Below are 26,344 nucleotides of genomic sequence, written 5' to 3'. Positions count from 1 at the left end.
GTAGTGGTTTCCTGATGACAGAGAGAACTTAAGTAATATTAATAGGAACAGAGGTAATTCTAGTGGAATAGTAACCAAGGGGATGGAATTAATGATTCATTGGTTCGCCACAGCAGCTAAAAATCTGAAATTCAGTTATTTAAATTACTGAATTAAATAAACATATATGATCTCATTATCACACCAGCTATCTGTTTCAATAATCCTTTAAGGAAGGAGTGTGTCTAGTCTGCCCTTTCCCCAAACACATTGTGGTTAGCTTGACTCTAAACCATCCTCTGAAATGGCCTGCAAACCATTCAGTTGCATCAAATCATTACAATGAAGACAAGAATTAAACCAAATGTACCATCTAAGACTGAACTCACAACAGGATACATCAGCAACAAAAATGATCGCACTCCAGGCCAATTAGACAACATGACACAGACTCAAATCCTTTAAGTAATATCTCAGACTGTTCTATTACCACCTTTCTGCCTCACTAGCAGAACTGACCCACAAGAGGCGACATCAAGGAGCTAGGGCTTTACTCTTTGGAGAGAAGGAGGATGAGAGGAGACATGACAGAGATGTACACGATATTAAGAGGAATAGATAAAGAGGACAGCCAGCGCCTCTTCCCCAGAGCACCACTGCTCAATACAAGAGAACATGGTTTTAAGGTAAGGGATGGGAAGTTTAAGGGGGATATCAGATGAAGGTTTTTTACTCAGAGAGCGGTTGGTGTGTGGAATGCACTGCCTGAGTCAGTGGGGGAGGCAGATACACTAGTGAAATTTAAGAGACTACTAGACAGGTATATGGAGGAATTTAAGGTGGGGGGTTATATGGGAGGCAGGGTTTAAGGGTAGGCACAACATTGTGGGCCGAAGGGCCTGTACTGTGCTGTACTATTCTATGCTCTATCATAGTGAAATATAGTAAGGAAGAAACGATCCATCAGAATCCAATGGAAACATGGAATTTCACAGTGTCAGATTCAGGTTTAAAATCACTGACATCCAATATGTCATGAAATTTGTTCTGCGGCAGCAGTATGTTGCAATACATAACAATTAAACAAAAACTATAAATTACAATAAGAAACATATACAAAAAATTAAATTGAGTATCACAAAAAGAGAGCAAAACAATAGTGAGGTAGTGTTCCTGAAACATTGTGTGTGTGTCTTCAGACTCTTGTACCTCCCGCTTGATGGTAACAATGGGAAGAGGGCAGGTTCTGTGTGATGGGGGTCCTTAATGCTACCTTCTTGAGACATTGCTTTTTGAAGGTATCCTCAATGGAGCTGGCAGAGTGTACTTCAGCAGCTTTTTCTGATCCTGTGCAGTGGCACCCACTCACCCCTACCCCTTCCCCAATAACAAATGGTATTGCAACTGGTTAGAATATTCTCCATGGTACACCTGTAGAAATTTGCAATAGTCTTTGGTGACATACCAAGTCTCTTCAAACCCCTAATGAAATACAGCCACAGTCACACCTTCCATGTAATTGCATCAATATGTTAGACCCAGGATAGATCTTCAGAGATGTTGGAGATCCAGGAACTTTAAACTGCTCACCCCTCCAATGAGGACTGGTGTGCATTTCCTCGATTTCCCCTTCCATACGTCCACAATAAATTCCTCACTGATGTTGAGTACAAGGTTGATAGTGTAATACTAGTCAACCATCTGATCTATCTCACTCCTATTTGCCTCCTGATCATCATCTGAAATTCTGCCAACAATAGTTGTGTTATCAGCCAATTTATAGATTGCATTTGAGCTGTGCCTAGCCACACACAGTCACAGGTGCAGAGAGAATAGAGCACCTCACATCCTTGAAGTGAGCTAGTGTTGAGAGATAGATAGATAGATAGATAGATACTTTATTCATCCCCATGGGGAAATTCAACTTTTTTTCCAATGTCCCATACACTTGTTGTAGCAAAACTAATTACATACAATACTTAACTCAGTAAAAAAAAAAATGATATGCATCTAAATCACTATCTCAAAAAGCATTAATAATAGCTTTTAAAAAGTTCTTAAGTCCTGGCGGTAGAATTGTAAAGCCTAATGGCATTGGGGAGTATTGACCTCTTCATCCTGTCTGAGGAGCATTGCATCGATAGTAACCTGTCGCTGAAACTGCTTCTCTGTCTCTGGATGGTGCTATGTAGAGGATGTTCAGAGTTATCCATAATTGACCGTAGCCTACTCAGCGCCCTTCGCTCAGCTACCGATGTTAAACCCTCCAGTACTTTGCCCACGACAGAGCCCGCCTTCCTTACCAGCTTATTAAGACGTGAGGCGTCCCTCTTCTTAATGCTTCCTCCCCAACACGCCACCACAAAGAAGAGGGCGCTCTCCACAACTGACCTATAGAACATCTTCAGCATCTCACTACAGACATTGAATGACGCCAACCTTCTTAGGAAGTACAGTCGACTCTGTGCCTTCCTGCACAAGGCATCTGTGTTGGCAGTCCAGTCTAGCTTCTCGTCTAACTGTACTCCCAGATACTTGTAGGTCTTAACCTGCTCCACACATTCTCCATTAATGATCACTGGCTCCATATGAGGCCTAGATCTCCTAAAGTCCACCACCATCTCCTTGGTCTTGGTGATATTGAGACGCAGGTAGTTTGAGTTGCACCATATCACAAAGAGGAGGAGGTATTCTTTATGATCTACATAGACTGTGGTCTCGTTGTGAAGAACTCAAGGATCCAATTGTAGAGGAAGGTACAGAGGTAACCTGCAGTTGCAGAGGATGTAACATGGCAACCTGTCTCAATGACCATAATCCAGTTGCACTTACATCCACAGTGATGAAGTGTTTTGAGAGGTTGGTGGTGAACTATATCAACTCCTGGCTGCGAAGCCACTTGGATCTGCTTCATTTTGCCTACTGGCACAACAGGTCCACGGTAGATGCCACTGCATTGACCCTTCACTCAATCCTGAACATCTGGACAGCAAAGATGCATATATCACGATGTTCTTTATTGATTACAGCCCACCATTCAATACTATCATCCCCTCAAAACTAATCAATAAGCTTCAAGACGTTAACCTTAATAGCTTCTTGTGCAATTGGATCCTCTACTTCTTCACTTGCATACCCCAGTCAGTTCAGATTAGCAGTAACATCTCCTGCACAATCTCCATTATTTTCCACTTATGACTGTGTGGGTCAGCACAGCTTTGACACCACATTTAAGTTTTCTGATGACACCACAGTCATAGGCCAAATCAAAGGTGGTGACAAATCAGTATACAAAAGGAAGATTGGAAATCTGGCTGATTGATGCCACAACACCAAGCTCTTACTCAATGTCAGCAAGACCAAGGTGCTGATTATTGACTAAGGAGGAGGAAACCAGAGGTCCATGAGCCAGTCCTCACCTGGGGCTCAGAGGTGGAGACGGTCAGCAACTTTAAATTCCTTGGTGTTATCATTTTGGAGGGCCAGTCTTCAGCCCAATATATAAGGTGCAATTATGAAGAAAGCACGGTAACACCTCTACTTTATTAGATATTTGTGAGGATTCAGCATGACTTCTAAAACCTTGACTAACTTCTATAGACGTGACAGGGAGTTTATATAGACTGGCTGCATCACAACCTAGTATGGAAACCAAATGCCCTTGAATGGAAAATCCTGCATAAAGTAGTGGATATGGGCCAGTCCATCAGGGTAAAGCCCTCCCAACATTTGAGCATATCTATACGGAGTGTTGTCGTAGGAAAGTAGCATCCATCATCAGGGACATTCACTACCCAGATCATGCTTTCTTCTCACTGCTGCCATCAGACAGAAGGTCCAGGAGCCTCAGGACTCGCACCACCAGGTGCAGGAACAGCTTCTACCCCGCAACCATCAGGCTTCTGAACAAGAAGGGATTCAGATTCACTGCCCCATCTCTGAACTGTTCCCACAACCTATGGACTGTTTCAAAAACTATTCATCTCATGTTCGCAATATAATGTATATTGTGTTATTATTATTATTTTCTTTTTTTGTATTTCCACAGCTTGTTGATTTTTGCAGATTGGTTGTCCACCCTACTGGTGCAGCCTTTCATTAATTTTAATATGGTTATAGGATATATTGAGTACACCCTCAAGAAAATGAATCACAGGATTATATACAGAGACTTTGATAATAAATTTACTTTGAACTTTGAGAGGCCCAGGTTTTGGAAGTTGTTGATTAGAACTGAGAGCATGATTGTGTTGAACACTTATCTGTAATCAATAAACAGTCACCTTAAGCAGATTTTGCTGTTGTCCAGGTGATCAGACACGGGCAAAGAATGTGCCATAAAAAAAAATAAAAAAGCTGCAGATGTTGAAAATATGAAATAAAAGCATATTTTACTCAACAAGATAGGCAACATTCTTGGAAATAAAAATAGATTTAGTTTGTCAAGTTAAATGCCCTTTATTAGAATGCAGAAAGAGAGAAATCCATTACTTTTAATTCACAGACACAGTGGGAGGAAGAATGGGAGGAGGGAGGATATCAGTGATAGGGCCGTGCCAAGGCTGTCATGCAGTTAATATGTAGAAGTGCTCTATAACTGACAATAACTGTACTGGAAGTAGTCAAGAGAGGGGACACAAACAAGGAAATGCAAAATGTTGTGAAGTTCAGGTTTGTAGGAGACATATAGCAGGTTAGGCTATGCCAGTGGTGAGAGAAAAACATCCAAATTCAGACAGGTGATTTACTGCAGAAATAGAGAGCTAAGGTACAGTTAGAGAAAATAAGTTACCTAGAGCACAGAATTTGACATAAATCCCAGAAGGCTGTAAGAAGCTGTTCTTCAAGTTTGCTTCAAACCTCATTAGAACAGAGCAGCTAGGTCAGAGTGGAAGTGAGAAAGAAAATTATAGTGGCAGGCAACAGGAGGCTCAGAGCCACTCCTACAGCCGAGCATAGATGATCCACAAAAGATACTGAAAAAAAAAAATGAATTCACATTTGGGTTCTCCAGTGCAGAGACCAGCACATTCTGAATGCAGTACACTAGATCACTGGTTCACCTTAAATTATCTTGGATGGTGAGAAGAAATGAAAGGTTACAATGTCATATCTCCTGCATGTTATAACGGTGCCGACACAAGAGTGGGGCAGGAAGTTGATGAGAGCAGTTCATTTGAAATGCTGTATGCAGAGCGGGGAGGAAGATGGGTCTGATGGTGGAATCTTGTTGGAAACTGCAAAGTAAAATCTGTTGGATATGGAAGCTGGTGGGATGCAAGGTGGAAAAGGACTGAGAACAGAAGATTGAGAAATGGATGAGCTGTGGTCATGGATCTACCAACTGTGGTAGATGGGAAGTCACAATTCAGGAAGTATGACATTTTAGAGGCACCTGTATGGAAAGTCTGAACATCAATGCATATATGATGCAGACAGGAAGTGGTGGGAGGTTGTGATAGCTGTGCAAGTCTGTAGGCTTATAATGGACGTTTGTCACTAGCCTCTCCTGGAAAATGGAGATGGAACGATCCAGAAACAGAAGGGAAAAGTCAGACAGGGAATGTGCGAACATGAGAGAAAAGGCGAGTTTTCTCTTCTGAGTACAGAAAGCAGCACTAATGCACCAAGAAAGAGAATTGAGAAAGGAGTTAGATTAGGACTGTAAAGCAGACTGTTCCTTTAAGCGTATAATATGATCGGTGAAGCTAAGGCCATTGTGAGTTGCCTGTGGTTACATGTTTGTTCTGGAGAATGTAAATAAAGCTTAAAGAGAAGTTGTTCAACAGCAAATAGGAGGAAGCTACAAAAATATTCCCACCCCAACAGTGGCAAAGCCAGGTGCAGGAGTGCTAAAGATAAGGCTAAAGCATTTACAGCTAAGAGAAATACCTAGACAATACAACTTGTTTTCTTTCTGAGACTCTGTTGTCATAGAAACAGTCTTCAGTCCTTTTAATCTTTCTCATCTGATGTCAAGAAACATTTGAACACATGAGAAACAGCAATGACAATGGGATAAGGCAATATCTTAGCTGAGTACTAAGTAAGTCTCTAACCACGTACAAATAAACTGGAGGAACTCAGCAGGTCGGGCAGCATCTGTTGATACGAGCAGTCAACGTTTTGGGCCGAGACCCTTCATCAGGACTGAAGGAGGGGGAAGGGGCCCCATAAAGAAGGTGGGGGGAGGGTGAAATACCAATCAGAGGAAAGATCAAGGGGTGGGGGAGGGGATAGGCAGGAGAGGTGAAGAAGGAATATAAGGGGAAAGCACTATGGGTAGTAGAAGGCAGAATCATGAGAGAGGTGATAGGCAGCTAGAAGAGGAGACAGAGTGAAGGCGGGATGGGGGAAGGGAGAGGGAGGGAATTACTGGAAGTTGGAGAGTTTGATGTTCATACCAAGGGGCTGGAGACTACCCAGACGGTATATGAGGTGTTGCTCCTCCAACCGGAGTTTGACCTCATCATGGCAGTAGAGGAGGCCATGTATGGACATATCCGAATGGGAATGTGAAGCAGAGTTGAAGTGGGTGGCAACCGGGAGATCCTGTGACGGACGGAGCGGAGGTGCTCAACAAAGCGTTCCCCCAATCTGCATCAGGTCTCGCCGATGTAGAGGAGGCCGCACCGGGAGCACCAGATGCAATAGATTACCCCAACAGACTCACAAGTGAAGTGTTGCCTCACCTGGAAGTACTGTTTGGGGCCCTGAATGGTGGTAAGAGAGGAGGTGTAGGGACAGGTGTAGCACTTATGCTTGCAGGGATAAGGACCAGCTGGGAGATCTGTGAGGAGGGATGTGTGGACCAGGCAGTCGTGGAGGGAACGATCCCTGCGAAAAGCAGAGAGGGGTAGAGAGGGAAAGATGTCCTTAGTGGTGGGGTCCTGTTGAAGGTGGCAGATACTAAGTCCCTAACCAAGCTGTTCCAGTACAATCCAAACACTGGTATCTACCCAACAATATATAAAATTGCCCAGATACTCCTTCTGCACATACTTCAGGGCAAATTTAACATCGATAATTAGCAGCAAGTCAGACTATTTCTCAAGGAGGACTACAGCTGTTCAAGGTTGCAGCTCAATGCCAGCTTCAAAGGTGATTATAGATTAGCAATAAATGCTGACATTTCCAGCAATACCCTCATCTTATCAATGAATTTAAGGAGATATCTTACCTGTTTGATTTACGTCAATTCCTTGTAAATGTGGGAAACCGCCTACTTCCCAAGGAGTGATGGCTACTGTGAGAAAAGCAATCAGGTCCCGGTAGGTTAAGTTCTTTGGCAAGTTGAGAGACCTTCTCTGGAACTGAATCTTAGGTTGAATTAGGGTGCCTGTGAAGTAAGAACAACAGGGATTTTTTTTGTAAGCCATCATGATGACAGAATTAAACTTTGTTAAATATAATGAACCATGAAAACGATTTACATCATTTAACAGCACAGTTTAGCATAATCATTACATTAGCATGTAGCATCACATCAGTTAGATCTAAAAAGCAGGTTCAGTCTACTAGAAAATAACCAGCACAGATCCAATGTGTTGATGTTTGGCTACATTTTATTTTTGTGGTTATGTTTTTCCCTTGGACCTGAAGTACCTAGACTCTGTTGCCCATTCATTTGTTGTTTTCTTTACTAGAAAAGGGTGTTGAAGCAATGCAGTAACATTGTGGCTTTTTCTCACCTATGCCCTCAACCTCACCACCCCCCCCCCACCTTGTCACTTTACTGACCAGGAATCTTGAGCCACGTCGTTTGGCCCTGATAGTTTGCAGACCACTGAAATAGAGGACCCTGATCAGGTAACATCAAAGACATGGGCATCCAGAAAGTGAGTCACCTGGCTGTGGCCTTGTGGAACTGGATACCAAGGGTACCAGTTCATAAAAGGGCACAGATGGACAATATCCATCACTGGTGTGACAGTTCTATTGGGAATAAACAGTCAGTTCTGCACATTCATCCACTTCAAGGCATGCTGTACTATGGAAAAGCTAAACCACTCATTCACACCTCACCCTGTACCTTAACACAAAGTGCACTGCAGATGCTGTGGTCAAATCAAGACGTACAAAAAGGCTGGATGAACTCAGCAGGATGACTGCTTCTTTCAACGGATGCTGCCCGACCTGCTGAGTTCATTCACCCCGTACCTTCACTGTTATCCACCACAAGCTGCAGTCGTTTCCTGCTTCTACATTTAATGTGATACCCACAGTTATGCTAGCAACTCAATCTAATAAGATTTTGTAAAAACTGAAATGTACATTAATTGCACTAAGTCTGTACAAAAGCTCCACACTATTTCATTCTTGCCCAACAGCCCTTTAAAGTTGTTTAAGTATGTTTTGTCAGCCCCTACCAGTAGCAGATCGAACTCCCCTACTCACACCACCTTTCCAGAAATGAAACTGACCTACACTTGTGGTTGACTTTACCAAACCAGATGCTGGACTTATTAAATACAACTTTTTAAAGTACCTTGACACATTTTGGTAGAACCCAACTAGTTACTCATTCATGGATTAGATCATAGAACCGAGAACAATACCACGTAGAAACAGTCCCTTCGGCCCACAACGTTGCGCTGAACTAGTTAGGCAAATGATGCTTAATTAACCCAATCCCTTCTGCCTGCATGTTATCTGTATCCCTCCATTCTCTGCATATTCATGTGCCTCTATAAGAACATGCTAAAATGCCACCATCTTATTTGCCACCACCACCCACGACAGCACATTCCAGGTACCCACTACTTTCTGTGCAAAGTAAAACTTACCCGCACATCTCCTTAGAACTCACCCCCACTCACCTTAATGCATGGCTTTTAGTTTTTGATGTTTTGACTCTGTGAAAGATACTAGCTGTCTATCTGCGCGTCTCATAACCTTATAAACTTCTATCAGGTGTCTCCGCTACTGCAGAAAGAACAAAGTTTGTCCAACCTCTCCTTGAGTGCATGCCCTCTAATCCTGGCAGCGTCCTGGTAAACCTCTTCTGCACCCTCTCCAAGGCCTCATGTCCTTCCCATAGTAGGGTAACCAGAACTGAAAGCAATACTCCAGATGCTTCCTGACCAGTTTTATAAAGCTACAACACAACTTCCTGACTCTTCACCAATGCTTTGACTTACAATGACAAGCTGGCCATACGCCTTCTTTACCACCTATCAACGTGTGCCTTTACTTTCAGGGACTTGGACTGAAAGATCCCTCTGTACACGAGGGCTGTTAAGTGTCCTACTGTTAGCTGTGTACTGTCCCTTTACACTTGACCTTCCAAAGTGCAGCACATCACATTCGGCTACATCCAATTCCAATCGTCATTCCTTATCTGCAACTGATCTTTATCTCAACTACACCCTTTGGCAATCTTCTCAGTCTTCCACACCATCAATAGCACCACCAATCATTGCATTACAAACTCACCCATCTATGTTTTATTCCAAGTAAATACAACAAATAGCAGAGGTCCTATTATGAATTTCTGTGGATCAACAGCAGGAACTGAACTTTAGCCAGAATAAGACCCCTCAATATCTACCCCGTCTTCTTTGAGCAAGCCAATTCAGCCAAGTCACCATGGATCCTATGGTGATCCTATGGATAAACCTTCCATGAGAGAGCCTATCAAATGTCTTACTAAAGCCCATGTGGACAACATTCACTGCTCTACTTCATCACCTGCTCAAAATATTAAATCAACTTAGTAAGACATGACCTGCTCTGCACAAAGCCATGCTGACTGTCCCATGGATTTCCAAATACTCATATGGCCTATCTACTTCATCTTTACTATACCCAACAGATGAGCTTCCACAGGCCCCTTGATGTGAGAATTCCATTAACTCACTACCCTCTGGGTGAAGAGATTTCATCTAATCTCAATGGTGAATCCCTACTTTATTACTGCAGATTCTAGACTCTCCAGCTGAGAGAAGCATTACCTCTGTACCAATCCTATCAAACCTTCCAAAAATTGTGCATTTTTTCAATTGGATAATCTAGAAACATAAGAAATAGAAGGTCACAGTCATTTGGCCTGCATTCCTTTTTCATCATCCAATAAGATCAAGAGTAATCTTTTCTGTCAGCATCTCTTTCCCATATTGACCCTACAGTCCTTGTTCATCTCTCATTACTCTTTTGAGATATTTTTGTTTGTTTGTTTGGTGAGATACAGTGTGGAGTAGGTCCTTCTGGCCCTTCGAGCCATGCCACCCACCAATCTAATCCTAGCCTAATCACAGGACAATTTACAATGTAACCTACCACCCAGTACGTCCTTGGACTGTGGGGGGAAGCCAGAGCACCCAGAGGAAATCCACGTGGTCATGGGGAGAACGTCTGTGTCAGAATTAAGCAGATTCAGTCTGTTTAATTTCTCCTCACAGTTGGGGTTTAAATGGGATGTTTTACATTAAATGCACGAATGATTTTCTAAAGTAAATTTCACTAACTGCTTATTACCACTCAAAACTGAAAACAACATTTTTCCATTCTAATTCTTTTTCTTCTTGTTAACCCCTTTCATAATAAGTAATGTCTAAACAAATGGCCATTGACATTTCTAACTGTAAATTAGGTTGTGATGTCTTAACATAGAAATCAGTAAATATTCCTCTGCTGAAGAGGAAACAAAACCTCAGCTTCTCTGGCTGTTACAAAAAGCCAAAGCAAATGCAACCATAAGGTACAGACAAAATTTATTAATTAAAGACTTAGGTCTTGACTAAATCTTCGCATAATGGTTATATATCAACAAAACAGCCTGATACATAAAGAGCACCATTGGTTTCAGATTTTTATGTGTGAGTCAGACACTGTTCCCTGGCCAAGACAGATTCCTCAATGGTGCTGTGAACTTCAATTGTTCTGCAACCCAGCAATAAAGTCTGTCAATAGAATTATTAAGAATGTTTGCTTATCTAATTGCAGCATCCATGCAAAAGTTAATCAGGAGAAGTAACTTGGCCCTCACACTTTCTTTACTTGTTCAGTTCAAAGAGCTAAGAGAACAATCAGCAAATTCCCTTTCCCTTCTGAGGACAGTTTCATGTTTACTTCTGTCCATCACCAGATAGTCTCCATCAACCACTGAAGTTCTGCATCAGGCAACTTCACTGAGGCTGAAAATTTAGTAGGGATGTGTTGCACAAGATCACCCAAAGATGGAATTTTATAAATTCAGTCATCCAAGCTACAGGATGGTGTGCAACACCTCCTGTGAAAATGGAAAATTATTCTCTTGCCTTCTACAACGTGACTAATTAACACCCACTATTTTATGTATTTATGTATTGAATCTCCAAACCATGCAAACAAATTCTTGCTATTCACCTCTCCTTTCCCATCCATTTGTGATAAATGTCCTAATATTTATGTCCACAATGAATACTTGGCTAAATTATGTAATTTTTAACTGTTTTTAACTGACATGTAGCTGTTGTGTTTTACTATTTATTGTTATGTTTATTATTTAGTGTTGCATTTGTTATGTTATGATTGCACTGCTCCTGGGAAACGCTGTCTCATTCTGCCCTACAGAGCTGATGTACAGTTAGAATGACAATAAAGTTTTTGAATCTTGAAACAACAGGACACCAGAAGCATTATTATTTGGCTTTAAAATTACAGGAAAATATTTACATCTTTACAAGAATAATGTACTGCATTTTTAGGCTGTGCTAGAAAAAAATAAGGTATTATTTTTAAATTGTATATTTATTTTAAACCCCCACAATGAAAAACTTAAAATAATAAAATCTCCAATAATTTCAAGTTATCTACTCTGTCAGGTCTATGCCAATAAATCTCAGGCAGACATCTCAAAATATGAAGTACAGTACACACCTTGAAATCCAGAGACAATCTGTACAATATCATCGTATACCATCAGGGTTGCTGACCGCTCCGGATGCAGAAGGAGACTCACAGATGAAAACACTGTTAAAGAAATTATATATGTGTATTTACATACATCATTGAGGTTCGGTACAGGCAGAAAAATACCAGTGATGAAGAACATATTTTGCAAAAGCTGCATCAATACGTACAGTCATCAGCTCTGGACACATATTTTATACAGGATGGTCACTGGGTATTCAAAATAGTGTGTTAGCAAGAATTGATTCACACTTGCAAGATTAGAACTGAAGGGCATGACAGCATAATGGTAACTCATAACTATATGAAGAACCATATCATGACTTCTATTATAGACAATCTCTTCAGACTGTGAATTAATAGTTTCCATTCAATTAATTTTTAATGAAACAAGACACAAGGTCACTGTTCAGTGCATTCTCTCAGCTCTTTTTGTTTATCTATTGGATCCATATAATACAAATGAAAAAACATCTTATAATATTGACTTCCAATTTGCTTCTTGCAAATAACAACTAAAGACTTGAGAATTACATGTTAAACTGAAATTATAAATTTAAATTTGGTTCTTAATATTTGGTGTAAGTATGAAGACCAATGAAAACTACTCCTCATTTCTCTCAATTTCAAGGCCATTCTTTGCACTCCTTATAATCTAAACCACTTTCAGTCTTTAGCCATTAACTATTAATATTTAAATTGGATCCCTTATTATGCATATCATCATAAGAATAATAAAAAAAGAATTTAAACTATTGGACAACATTAGTGAGATGAGATTGACATAACACAAATGTTTTATCTGAATGTCACCTGGACTACTGTGCCACATATCATTGTTGGCACTTCTGATTTCTTAAATAGTCAAATTTAAGAAATTGTCTATGGTTAGCCAATAAAATGCACTGTACATAATTCTAAATGCAAAACCAGTATGTCTAACAGATGGCTTTCTGAGGTATCACTTAAAGCAGCTCAGACTATAAACAATGGTTGTAATTTTTGAGGGCAGCAGAAATCATCTCCAAATGACATTTTTAGATTTATCTGTGCATGTGTTGGTGAAGTCAGAACATAATGTGGCAGCTTGTCTTTGTGCATTTTTGGTAATTTTCCAGTGCGGTTGACAGTCAACTACACTGAAAAGACAGAATGGGAGTTCCATATACAGTGCCTTGAAAAAGTATTCAGCCCTCAACCCTCTCTTTACATAAAAGAGTATTACAATCAAGGACTTTTATCAATTTAAACGAGAATTTTTATTTGTGGATCACATGCTCCACTTTCACAGCAGAACGTAAAAATTCAAAAACTGAAATGTAGGCATTTCAAAAGTATTCATCCCCTTTGCTCAGTACTTAATTGAAACACTCCTCATAGCCAGTACAGTCAGAAGACTTTTTGGATCAGTCTCTATTCGCTTTACACAATGTGATGAAGCAAGATTTGCTCATTTGTCCTTGCAAAATTGTTCAAGTTATGCAAGATTAGTTGGGGAGTGGCGGTGGACAGCAATCTTGAGGCCCCACCAGAGATGTTCGATTGTACTGTATTAAGGTCAGGACTCTTAACTGGGCCATTCCATGGTTGCTCTGGCAGAATTCTTCGGGTCATTGTCCTGCTGAAAGACAAACTTCTTCCTCAGTTTAGGCTTCCTGGCAGAGGCTAGAAGGTTTTTTATCCAGGATCTCTCTGTGTTTAGCAGCAGTCATTTTAACATCAATACTGACCAGACTTCCAGTCCCTGCTGGTGAAAAAGTATCCCCATAGCATGATGCCACCTCCACCACATTTTACAGTAGGGATGATGCTACCTGGTTGATGTAGAGTATTTAATTTATGCCACATGTACTGCTTAGTGTTCCACTTTAGTCTCATCTGACCTTCTTCCACATCTTTACAGTATCTTCTAAGTGATGCTTTGCGAAGTCTTTACAGGCAAGGATGCACTTTTATTTTTTTTTTAGATAGGGCTTCTTCCTTGCCACTCTTTTCATGCAAGGCCCTAAGAGATTGTGGAGCCATGAACTTAATTTCCAGTTGCAGCCACTGACTTCTGCATCTCACTCAGAGTGACAGTTGGTGTCACAGCAGCCTCTCTTGCAAATGCCATTCTTCTCCAGCAACTAAGTTGGGAGTGGCAGCCTAACCTAGGCAGTGTGGCTCTGCTTGCATGTGTTTTCCACTTTTTCATGATGAACTGCGCTGAGCTCTGAGACAGTGAGATGGTCTTATACCCTTCCCCAAACGTGTGTTTCTCTATCACTTCCCTGACTTGTATTGAATGTTCTTTTGTCTCTATTTTGGTTTCATCTGCTGAAAATCTACAGGGTGACCCTCCAATTTTCTACATCAACAAATAAGATAACAGTATATTGCTCCTGAGGAAAGCTAGTGTAGTAATTACAAAGGAAGTGAATACTTTTTCAGCCTCACAATTTTGGTTTTTAATTTTTAGCAAATTGTTGACAGGTTTTGGAATTTTTATTTGGATTTGACATGATGCACCAAGTTTTGTAGATTAGCTCAAAAATCCTACTTCAATGCATTTTAAATGTAGAAAACGAGGCAGTAAAATGTGAAAATAGATGAGGGGACTGAGTACTTTTTCAAGGCACTGTATACTACCCAAGGAAAAAACTACAATGTTCATATCTGAACTAATGCTGTGTGATTATTCATCTAGATTTCTACATTACTATCCCAGTAATGTAAGATGTTGTTATCATATACAAATTAAATATGGAGCAACTTTGACAACTGCAGTTTTTCTTGGGGATTTCACCACAATCAAGCTTGACTGGGTTTCAGGAATTGTTCATTAGACATTTTAATATTTAATTTTAATTTATGAGTTTTTTAAAAAAAACTTGCTAATTTGGAAGCACACTTGCTGCTTGACTGCGCTTTGTTTATTGACCTCTGCTATTTTGCAAGCATGTACTTTCTGTTAGCAAAAAAACCCCAGAAAACTACATTCTCATTTCTTAAACATATCAATTTCAAATGTGATATGATACAAGAAAAGGTGTGCAGTGTTAGCTTGAAAAATCATGCTGGTCAACATGAAGGCAAGACTGTGAGAGAGGATTCTGGGGTAACCTCTCTGGAGAGGGTCCCTCTCTGGAGCAACACACAGAAAATGCTGGCGGAACTCAGCAGGTCAGGCAGCAGCTTTGGAAATTGATAAACAGTTGATATTTCAGGCCAAGATCCTTCATCAGGACTGGAAAGGGGAAGAAGCCAAACTAGGAAGGTGCGGAAAGGAGGAGCAGGGCAATCTCTAAGGCGATAGGTGAAGCCAGGTTGGGGGAGGAGGGGAGGATGAAGGAAGAAGCTGGGAGGTGATAAGTGGAAAAGGCAAATGGCTAGAGAAGAAGGAATCTAATAGTAGAGAAAAGTGGATTATGGGAGAAAGGAGGAGGGGCACCAGGGAGAAGTGACAGGCTGATAAGGACAAGATACCAGAGGGGGGAGATGAAGAGAAGGGGGGGGGGGGGGAGTGGAAAAAATTACTGAAAGTTGGAGAAATCTTCAACATCATTGTTTCCTCCCCTGGAAGAACTGTTTGTTGTCCTGAACAGAGGTGAGTGGGAGTTTTGTAAACCCATCGATTCCCAAGGCTATCTTGACTATACTTCTTCCTACACTGTCTCCTGTAAAAATACCATTCCTTTTCTCAGTTCCTTTGTCTCCAATTCATCTTTTCCCAGGATGAGATTTTCCTTTCCAGGACATCGGAGAAGTCCTTCTTTAAAGAATGGGGTTTCTGTTCCTCCACCATTGATGCTCACTCGCCCAAAATCTCCTCCATTTCCCAGACATCTGCACTCAACCCATCTTCCCACCACCTTAACAGGGATAAATCTCCTTGTCCTCAACTACCATCTCATGAGTCTCCTCATCCAACACACCATTCTCCCACAACCTCCACCATCTTCAACAGGACCCTACCACAAAACACATTTTTGCCTCCCTCCCAGCTCTCCAGCTTTCACAAGGATTACTCTTTCTACGATACTTTGCCCATCTGTCCCTCTCGGCACTTATCCTTGTAAACGGCAGAAGGGCTACACCTACCCATTTCACTTCCTGCCTCACCTTAATTCTGGACCCCAAGCAGTCCTTCCAGGTGAGGCAACACTTCACATGCGAATCCCTTGGGGTCGCCCACTGTATCTGTGTGGCCTCCTCTACATTGGGGAGACCCGACATAGTTTGGAAGACTGCTTTATCAACCACCTCATCTCCAGCCACAAGAAGCAGAATTTCCTAGTGACCAACCATTTAAATTACTATCCCTATCCCCATTCCAATATATTGGTCCATGGCCTCCTCTTACGTCATGATGTGGCCACTCTCAGGATGGAGGAGCAGCTCCTCGTATTCCATCTAGGTAGCCTCCACTCTGATGGCATGGACATTGATTTATCCAATTTCCAGTAACTTCTTTCCCCCTCGCCCCTCCCTCTTCATTATTTTCCCACCCTGGCCTCTCACCTTTCCACCTCACCTACCCAGGTGCCCTCCCTCCCTTTCTCCCATGATCCACTCTCCCCTCCTATCCTACCTCTTCAAAACTCTGCCTTTTCCACTTATTACCTCCTGACTTCCTACTTCACTCCCCCCCCACCACTGACCTACCTTTGAGCTTGTCCTCTTCCTCCTTCCGCCACATTCCTACTCTGCCTTCTTCCCTCTTCCTTTCCAGTCCTGATGTAGAGTCTCGGCCCGAAACATGAACTGTTTATTAATTTCCAAAGATGCTGCCTGACCTGTTGAGTTGTGACAGCATTTTGTGTGTGTAATATGCCTAAGGTAATTTGCAGTAGTAGGCTCGGAAAGTGAAGGTATCAGAACATTTTTTTTTGTAGCCTGCTTAATTTAAGGAACTCTGGTTTATGTATGTGCCAATCTGCTGGGAGGTGACCTAATGAGAATTCCCAACACACCTAAACTCACTAACAGAAAATCAAAGCCAGCATACTCCTGAGCTCATGGGTAACAGAGACGTGTTGCTTCAATCTACATAACACAAACATCAAAGAGTTCAAAGTAACGTTAACTTTTGATGTCAGGTTACCCTCACAGGAGCTAGCTGCTGCAGAATGTAAGCAGAGCAGGTGGTCCTCTCTGTTACGGAGCATGAAAGAATATCACATAGTTTTAAAAAAGTAGTTTTATAACTATTATCTTATACCTCAGCTTTAAATTGAGTTTATAATGTGAACGCAGAATACAGATGGCCAGTAATGGCACTCAGTAGGAGAGTAATAATATTAAACTCTCTTCCAAGATAAATACTTTCATCATGTGCCAGGATTTCCACTGGTTTAGTTTATTCATAACAATTCTTTACTGATCATAAATTTATCCTTCACTGGTCACAAGCAGGATCTTTTGCCAGCTGTCGGCACAATCCTTTGGCAGCTAAAGGTCGTCAGCTTGGCTCAGTTGGTGACATGATCGTCTTTTGATCAGACGTTTGCAGATTTGGGCTGAATGACACAAGTTTCTACTGACAAGCTGCTGAGAGAGAACTGTTGCACTGTTAAAGGTGCCACTTTTCAGATAAAACTGGGGCCACATAGGTGAGTACAGAGCAAAAAACTGAAAGGCATTTGTTTAAAGGGAGCATATGTTTAACGTCTAATGCCACATTTCCCATTATTTTCCATCTATTAATTTTAATTCAATTTAAATTTTACTTCCATGACAGACAGGCTAAAACCAAGTACCAATGGGATTTATAAATTCTGCATCCAATTGTTTAAACAAACTAAAAGGTAATCTATATTAACTGAGCTCCATCTCCTGTCTTTAACATTATCAAAGTGTTCCTCAGCCAATGAATTACTTTTAAAATAGCCACTGTTTTGTAGTTAACTGCCAGTAGTGAAAGACTTGAGTATGGTTTAAATTTAAACAGGAAAAAATAGTCAATATTTTCAGCAAGAGATAAGGCTTTAACGTGTTCTCCATCCTTTTTTCATCATCTCTATAAAGAATTGCTGTTTATTTCAGCTACAGAAGGATATCAATTGTGTTGTCAGCAAAGGACCCTGAACAACGCTCCAATCAAATCAACTGAGCTCCCAGCTTTCAGCAACTTCATGAGCCCATTCATAGATCTTATTGGTGAACCACCTGTGGACCCAAGCCAAAGCCACTTCTCCCCAAAGCCAACAGCAGGCAAGCCTATTAAAAGCATCCAGCAAATCTACCAAAGGATTGATAATGGCTTGGAACTCAGCCTCCGGTCATAGGCAATGCAAGTTTTCTCTACGTACCACAGCTGGATCGCTGAGGTTTGGGTGACCTTTTTTTCTAGAGTGTAGAAATGGAAGAGTAGTTTCCCATTAGTTCTGAAGACAAATTCAACTCTAGTGGGAAGCCTGTTGGAGGTGAGATGCAACATTGTGGCAAGAATGACTGAGAAGTATGTTGGTGCAAATACATAGCCTTGTTTGACACTGGTCTTCACTGAGAGGTTCAATTAAAGACCTTTCATACAACCATTTAAGGTTAGTTGTGTTATGTCTTATTTTGTGCAATGGATGTTTATCATATTCATTCTTGAAAAAAAAGATTATCTTTGGAAAATTTGACCCAACACTTTGAACTTAGAAGACTGAGAGGTGATCTTTCATAATATACAAGATTCTAAGAGACAGAAAAAATTGCAGATGCAAAAAACTTATGGAAGAACTCAATGGGTTGAGCAGCATCTGTGGGAAAAGGTGAGGTGGGGAAAAGGAACCCTTAATCAAATGGTATTCTATAATCCACATGGTATGAACACTGAATTTTCCAGTTTCAGGTAACCCCCCCCCCCCCCGTGCTCTCTCTTTCATTCATGCTCTCTCACTCTCTCCCCCCCCTTCTAATTCATCTTTAGCTTCCCCCCCCAATTAGATGTAACACTGGCATCCCGTTTCCCCTCCTGTTTCCATCCACCTAATGCTCATACATTTCATCTACTAGTTCCATTTGCTCTACATCTCCTCACAAATGGTTAGTTTACTACAAGTTTTCTGTCTCAGCAGCTGTCTCGATCTTTACTTCCACCTCCCACCCGTTTGGGGAATCTATAATGAGAAAGCTCCCATGATATTGAGATTATGTTCTTTTTTCCCCTCACTTTTCTTGCTTAGTAGGGTTTTTTTTTTATTCACAAAAATTTTCAATCTTTAAGATAAATTTTTTTGAGGCATTGTAACTGTTGTTACTTCGATGTACCTGTGGATTTTTGAATAATAATAATAATAAAAAGATTCGAGATTATGTTCTTTTAAGACGAAGATGAAGAGGAATGTTTTGATTTCTCTGTTTAGAGAGCTGTGGATTCTGAGTCATTACGTTTTTCCAAGGCTGAGATAAACTGGAAATGAACCATTAAGGAAAGAAAGGATTAGGGGGACAAGGCAGGAAAGTGATGCTGAGGCCAACATCAGACATACGCTTACTAAATGGCACAGCACAGTTGAGGAACCAAATGGTATCGCCAGGTTAGTTTCTCCTATGCATCAATTTTTCCATGCTACTGGTGTCACAAAAGGATGAAAGTTTAATTATACTGCTATTGATTGTACTCTGTTATGTTTCTCAACTTGCAGATTTAAAATGTAGTTCACATCTCATTTATAGTTTTTAATGTCCAAAAAGAGGAAAACCTACTTGTTCAACTTTGTATATTAAAATATTTTTCATATCAATGTATAATGTGTAATACTAAAAAACACAAATCATGCCATTGAAAAAATAGAAAATAAATGCAACCAAGCTAGTTCAATCAATTTAAAGAACTAAGACCCAGAACTAGATATAGGCCATGAAATGTGTTGCTTTGTGGTGGCAGTACAGAGCAAGATGTAAAAATTACTAAGTTGTTATAAATAAGGGGAATAGAGAAGTAGTGTTCATGGATAGTTCAAAACTAAAACTTATTAACTTCTGAAAACTGTCCTTCGCCAAGGAAATGAATGGAGCTGCTAACCTGTGCTGGGGTTAACGTGGTGCAGATTTAGTGGATAGGATTAGTCACCTTATCCGCTGGGAATCTGCAGAAAGTTTTACTGTAAATCATGAACTCCTGTCTTGTTTATCATGCTCATATGAGCACCTTGTCAAAGGTCTTCTGACAAGCCAAGTAAATAATATTCACGGTCTCTCTCTTGTTTATCCTGCCTAAGGTTCATTTGCTGGCCTCACTTGTGGGATCAGGGTCAAACAAAATGTCTCTGTCTCCAAACAAGCTTCCACATTGAGAAATGGGGTACAGATGTTTCTGCTCATTGCCAGTTAGGTACTGAATTTTCTGGCTTTTGTAGGTCACATGGTTATAAATCATGAACCTAAAAAGGAGTGTCTTAAGCTTATTCAGAACAAATAAAGAGCTTCCTACTGATTCCTCAAACTTCACAGTACTGAATATTGGGTGAGAACAGATGTTCATTACAGCTATTTATTGCTCTTCATTAAGGCAGTGGAGTAAAGTTCCAGATCGAGTTCATTGCGACAACACTAAAACTGCAGAGATTATAAAGTGGCTGTAAATTTGAAACAAAGAACAATATCAAAAACATTTTAGTTCTAAATTTAAATCTGATTGACAGAATGCAATGTCCTTCCATTTCCAAGTGCAAAGCCTTTCAACAAATTATTCCTGTATACGTACAAGTTTCTGGCATTTCAACACAATTTACTGTAATGCACCAGACTTCATGATCTGGCACAGAGAAATGCAAGGACTTCACTTCCTTTTAATAATAGTATGTATCCTTTGCCTTCTCTTTCATAAACACACACCCATGCTTCCACCACCCTCCTTGCCTTCTTAGCAGTCCCTTCCTTGCCACCCAACACCCATACACAACTTTCCGCGCACACACACAGGAAACTAATGCAAAGAGCAAGAGCAAAGATTACAAACTTACAGGGCAGTTTGGTGGCACGCCATGGTGAGGAGTTTGGCACATAACCACGTTTTGTTGCAATAATAAACAGTTGAGCTTCAAGTGTATACTGAAAGCTGATGAAGGCTATCCCATCTGCCTTGGAATATTCTGAAGCAAATGAAGTCTGGTTGGTAAAAATCTCAATGAAGACTTTACCCAAAGGCTGATGTGTAGTGGAATCACTCACATGGACTTTTAATGTCACTTCTGTAAAGAAAAGAGGAGAATATTGTGTGAAAGTACGAAGTAAGCAGAAAGTTAGGTGTACTCTGAAATATTAGATATGCATTACAACTCCTTGTTCCTGCTTATCATATTACAGAGATGATTTTTCATACAAAGCACCAATAATAAGTATTTTTAAAACTACAGGAGTAAAACAAGCAGAACTAAATAATAATAATAATTGAGCACAGCAGAAAAAAATTAATGAGTGTTGATACAATATCCTTCAATGTTCTTACACGGTGCAGTATCAGAGCTCTGCTGTTTGACTGTCTACCTACATTGACTGACTGCTCTGAATGTCCACTGGTCTCCAGTGCAGAGAGCAAAAGCAAAAATCTATAGCAACCTGATACCAAAAGCAACAAACTTCACTTTCTTCTATTTTCTATTTGAAGCACACGTCAAGTTGCTGATTTTACAGTCCGAGGTCCCACAGACAAATACTGGCCATGTAGTTACACCACAGTTAGCTCTGGTGCGACATTTCTGTAACTCCCTGATGGTAAGGAAGAGGCACAGCTCAACTTTATTTTCCACAAACATACCAATTGCACATTTTACCTAATGAGATTTTACAGTATGTACAATAAGACCCTATACTTACTGTCCCCTCTGTACCACCTTGATATACTTACATTTTGCTATTACCTGCATAGATGGCGTATAATAGTTTTCACTGTGTCCCTGTATATGTGACAATAATAAAGCAACTACAGACACGCTTGAACTAGGACACTTGAAAACATTTATTAAAGGACATACATTATGAAATATTTATTAAAGGACACAAATAACATGTGTTAAGTTAAACACCATAGTCATAGTACAAGGTCAAAGAGAACATACAGCATGACACAAGGACATTGGTCCAAGAAATCCCAACATCAACCACATTTACAAAAAAATTTCTCCAGCTATTTCCCTCAATTCCTCTCAAGTTCATTCACTAACACACTAGGGGAAATTTACAGTAGCAATTAATCCTCCAACATGCATGTATTTGGAAACATGGGGAGTATGCGCAAATTTCACTCAGGCAGCATGTAAAATCAAGTCTGAACCAAGGTTTCTGACACTGGAAGACACCAGCTCTACCATCTGTGCTACTGTTCCAGCCCACCAATCCAATCCCAAGAGATCACAGAACTCATTGCATTAAGTCCTTTACAGTTTACAACACAGGACAAAGCTCCTGTGTCCACAACTTCCTGCAAGGATTGTACACAAAGATTCACTGAAGATAGCAGAGAGTGTTTGTAAAAGAAACACATTCAATGGTATGGGAAGAACTTTCCCCAGCATCTACTGAAGTACAGAAATTGCACCACATTGGCTTGGTGATAGTAGAGGTATTTTTTTCAATCTTTGCAACTGGAAGTTTGTGACTGGGGATTGGTGCTGAGATCCTTGCTGTTTGTTATACACAGGATACAAAGGCAGGGAGGTACGATAAGCAAGTTTACAGATGATCAAAATTTGAGGTGGTGTTGTTAGTAAGGAGAACGATATTGATGAAATAGGACTTTATTCCCTGGAGCAGAGGAGAATGGGAGGATATTTGGTATATAAAATTAGGAGTGGTATAGACAGGTTAAAGGCAAGCAGGCTTTTTCCATTGTGACTGGGTGAGACTAGAATTAGAGGACATGGGTTAAGGGTGAAAGGCGAAAAGTTTAAGGCTAATATGAAGGAGAGCTTCTTCACTCAGAGGGTGGTGAGCGCGTGGAATGAGCTGCCAGTGGAAGTGAGGTGGGGTGCAGGTTTGATTTTAACATTTAAGAGAAGGTTGGGTAAGTGCATGGTGCAGGCCAATGGAACTAGTGAGAATTGTAGTTCAGCATGCATTGTTTCTGTGCTGTAGTATTCTATGACTCTAATAGCTAATAGATAGAATTTTAGCTCGAAAAAAATGTGAGGTTGTACCTTTGAGAACCGATAAGTGTACAATAAATACGAGTGCTATGACCCAAGAAAGCACAGAAAAAAAAGCCTTTGGTATACATGAATAAGGATCCCTGTAGAAAACAGAATAGGTAGAAATGATGGTTAGGAAGGTTTCATTAGCCAGGACATTGGATATAATAGCAATGAAGCAATGATACAACTGCACAATATAAATCATCAGTTAGGTCATGCATGAAGTACTGTGTGCGGTCTGGTGGTCACACGTAGATAGGAAGAATGTGATGGCACTGAGATGATGTAGAGATTTACCAGTTAGCTACAGCATTTTAGCTACAAGAAGAAACTGGAATGGCCATGATGGTTTTTCTTCAGAAGTGATGTTTGGGAGAAGGGGAACCTGAAGGGCATACAAAACCTTGAGGGGCGTAGCAGGGGCCAACAGTGAGAAACCTTTTCCCTTACCAGAGGTGTGTAAGGCCTGGTACCATAGATTTAAACTAAAAGTCAGAGGGGATTTGAGAAAGAAGTTTTTCACCCAGAAGTTGGCTGAATTACGCAATACCCTGATGGTAGATGGTAGAGCTGAACTCTCACAATATTTAAGTATAGGATGAGTGCTTGAAAAAACATGGTATAGAGCGGTATAGACCTAGTGCTGGCAAATGGGATTGGTACTTGGCAATGCATGGATATGGTAGCTGTGTGCTAAGCGCTCCCAACCTTATTTATGTCATGGACTACTCCAGTTAAACAAGGGTTGTGGACGCAGGTCGGGAACCCTTGCTGGAGGCTCTTTTCCATGCTGTATAATTCTATGACCATCTGGTATGAACACCGCTACTCAAGGAATAGTAAGTAGTTCTTGTGCTGACACAGATACAGGGGTAAAGAATTCCTTACTTTAGCCATTTTACAGTGTACCTTGAAAACAAGGAAATGTGAAAAAAAATTAAAGCTGTAAATATTAAAAATTTAAAATGAAACAAAAATGGCTGGAAACCAATCAGGTGAAGTAAAAGCTGTGGAAAGTGAAATCATTTTGACTCCACTGATCAGTAACACTTCATGACAACTGGAAAACAAAGAAAACAAGCTAGCTTTAAGTTGTATGGGGCACTTAAAGGATTCCCCATCTGACATAGTTTTATCCTATCATAAATATTTCCTTTACCCTAACCATTCCTCCCCCAAAATTCTTTTCAACTTTAATCTATTTATTTTATTTTCCTTTCTCAGTCCTGACATAAGATCTCTGAAACAGATCATTAATTCCGTTTTTCACTCAATATACTGTCTCACCTACTGAGTTTCCATCATTACATGTGTCTGTTTACCTCGCTGAAAAATATTCCAAAGGTAATTTATAAATTCCTCTGTACACTAAGGCATGTGCAGTTTTATTAAACAAGCATGGCTCCTTATGCCTTGCTCAGTGAAAATGCTAACCTTGTGGATCACATGATATTTAGCACAAATCTCTGCACCGTGGTTAGGGCATACACTTCTGTGACAATGAATAAACAGATCCACAGTGGCAGAGTGGTTAGAATAATGCTATTACAGCCACCAAAGACACAGGTTCAATTCAACTGCTGTAAGGAGTTTGTCCATTCTCCCCGTGACTGCATGGTGCTCTGTTTTCCTATGTTCCAAAGATGTTAATTTGTCACATAGCTGTAATTGGACAGTATGTTGTATCGCTAAGTAAAAAAAAATATAATCTAATAAAAACCCAAACCAAAGAGTATTATTGAAGAATATAATTATTCAATTTCATGTACGTAACTTCAGTTATTCAGAAAGAAAATCAATTTATTAAGAGCATTTCAAGATATTCAAATATCCCAAATTGCTTCTCTGCTAATTAATGGAAGAATACATGCTGCTGGAATACAGCCTGCCACATTAGCTGTGGACATGCAACTAAACGTATACACCGTATGTACGTGGTCTTATATGTTCTATGGCTTGACCACATTTGTATATAGCAGTATAATTATTAGAAGTTTTTTTTCAAATTAATTTTGCATTGCCAAGAGGAGCAACACATCTCCCCTGAACACAGTATATAACTTCTCACAAACAAGAGAAAATCTGCAGATGCTGGAAATACAAGCAGCAAACACAAAATTGCTGAAAGAACTCAGCAGGCCAGGCAGCATCTATGGACAAAAGTACAGCCAATGTTTCAGGCCGAGACCTTTCATCCAGAATTGCAGTGTAATTCAAGCACCTCATGATTGGAGGAAACAGTTTATATTGGCCCTTGCTTTCGACTGCTGTCCAGTTACTCTTACTTGCAAGCATCAAGCGTCAGTGCCCGAGAGGTATAGTTTACAAGCTGATCTGCTGCGTACGCCTTAGAAAAGATTAAATTTCAGCACTGGCACTTGCTGCCTGGGTGTGAAATCATAGGTGAACAACAGATATATTTAGGCCTTTTGAGAAATTTTGCCTTTTAATTGTGATTATGGCTGATGTCTATGATCTATGACAATAGCCAAACACCTAGAACATTAAATCCATTTTTCTTCTCACAGATGCTGTCTGACTGCAGTGCATTTCCTGCATTCTGCTTCTATGTGAGATTTCTCGCGTTGGCAGTGTTTGGTTTTTCAATGCCTGCTTTTAAATAAAGTCATAACTCCAGCGTGATCCCTCATTGTTCAGTGCATCCAGGCTTTATACCTGCACTGAAAAGAAAACCCACTCCATATAATCATATTGTTGTATCACAGGATCTATACAAACATATAGTTAGAATAAATTATGCACTGAATTATCTCTCTTCTCTGACAAATTTATCCTGAGACAGGCCAAAGGAGCTAGTGGAAGATGAGGTACCTAATCTCACAAAATAATAATGTCTCATATCTTTTTCTCTGCTGACATAAATGAAGAAACTCTCTCTCTTCAGTCAGTCAGTCAAGATTCCATCAGCCATCAGAGTCTGATTCCATCAGAGTGTGTTGTTTCTGCCAACACACTCCCTGCCCTTAGTAAAGCATTCACAATAGACTGCTATAGAAGACAGAAATAAAATAAATTGCTGTTCTGACATTGCATCTTGATAAATTATAGTTTTCCCTGCAATTCATCAGTAGTCTTCTCATTTCATTCAATAATTGTAAAATTTTTAGTACCAATTACTGAAAAAAATTGGTGAAACCATGGCAACACTGTTTGTTCTTGGAATATGGAAGACTGGATGGAAAAATTCCCACAGAGAACACATGCAACATAACCAAGGCAGCTCCACGATGTCCTTTTTGAATCAATACGTTCAAGCTACATTATGCCCTGGGGGAGGGGAGTTATTATAACCATAGCAACATGAAGGTTAATTATCACAGGCAACAAAGCAAGACTTGTAATGGGAGCTA

General features: G+C 40.3%; 1 protein-coding gene across 3 annotated transcripts in view; it reads right to left on the bottom strand.

Annotated features, from left to right (window-relative positions):
- fam171a1 (family with sequence similarity 171 member A1) overlaps nt 1-26,344 on the bottom strand; it is a 161,469-nt gene that overhangs the window by 33,146 nt on the left and 101,979 nt on the right. For 2 of the 3 annotated variants that reach the window (XM_073054529.1, XM_073054531.1), the window contains exons 2-4: nt 20,808-21,035; nt 11,839-11,931; nt 7,160-7,318 (exon numbers count right to left, since the gene is read on the bottom strand). In XM_073054529.1, the coding sequence (XP_072910630.1) occupies nt 7,160-7,318; nt 11,839-11,931; nt 20,808-21,035 (480 nt within the window). The remainder of the gene's footprint in view (nt 1-7,159; nt 7,319-11,838; nt 11,932-20,807; nt 21,036-26,344) is intronic. The other variant, XM_073054530.1, reaches the window with a different exon arrangement.

The sequence above is a fragment of the Hemitrygon akajei genome, chromosome 8, assembly GCF_048418815.1.
Source record: "Hemitrygon akajei chromosome 8, sHemAka1.3, whole genome shotgun sequence".
In the NCBI taxonomy this organism is placed as follows: domain Eukaryota; kingdom Metazoa; phylum Chordata; class Chondrichthyes; order Myliobatiformes; family Dasyatidae; genus Hemitrygon; species Hemitrygon akajei.
This window is presented reverse-complemented; position numbering and strand designations above follow the sequence as displayed.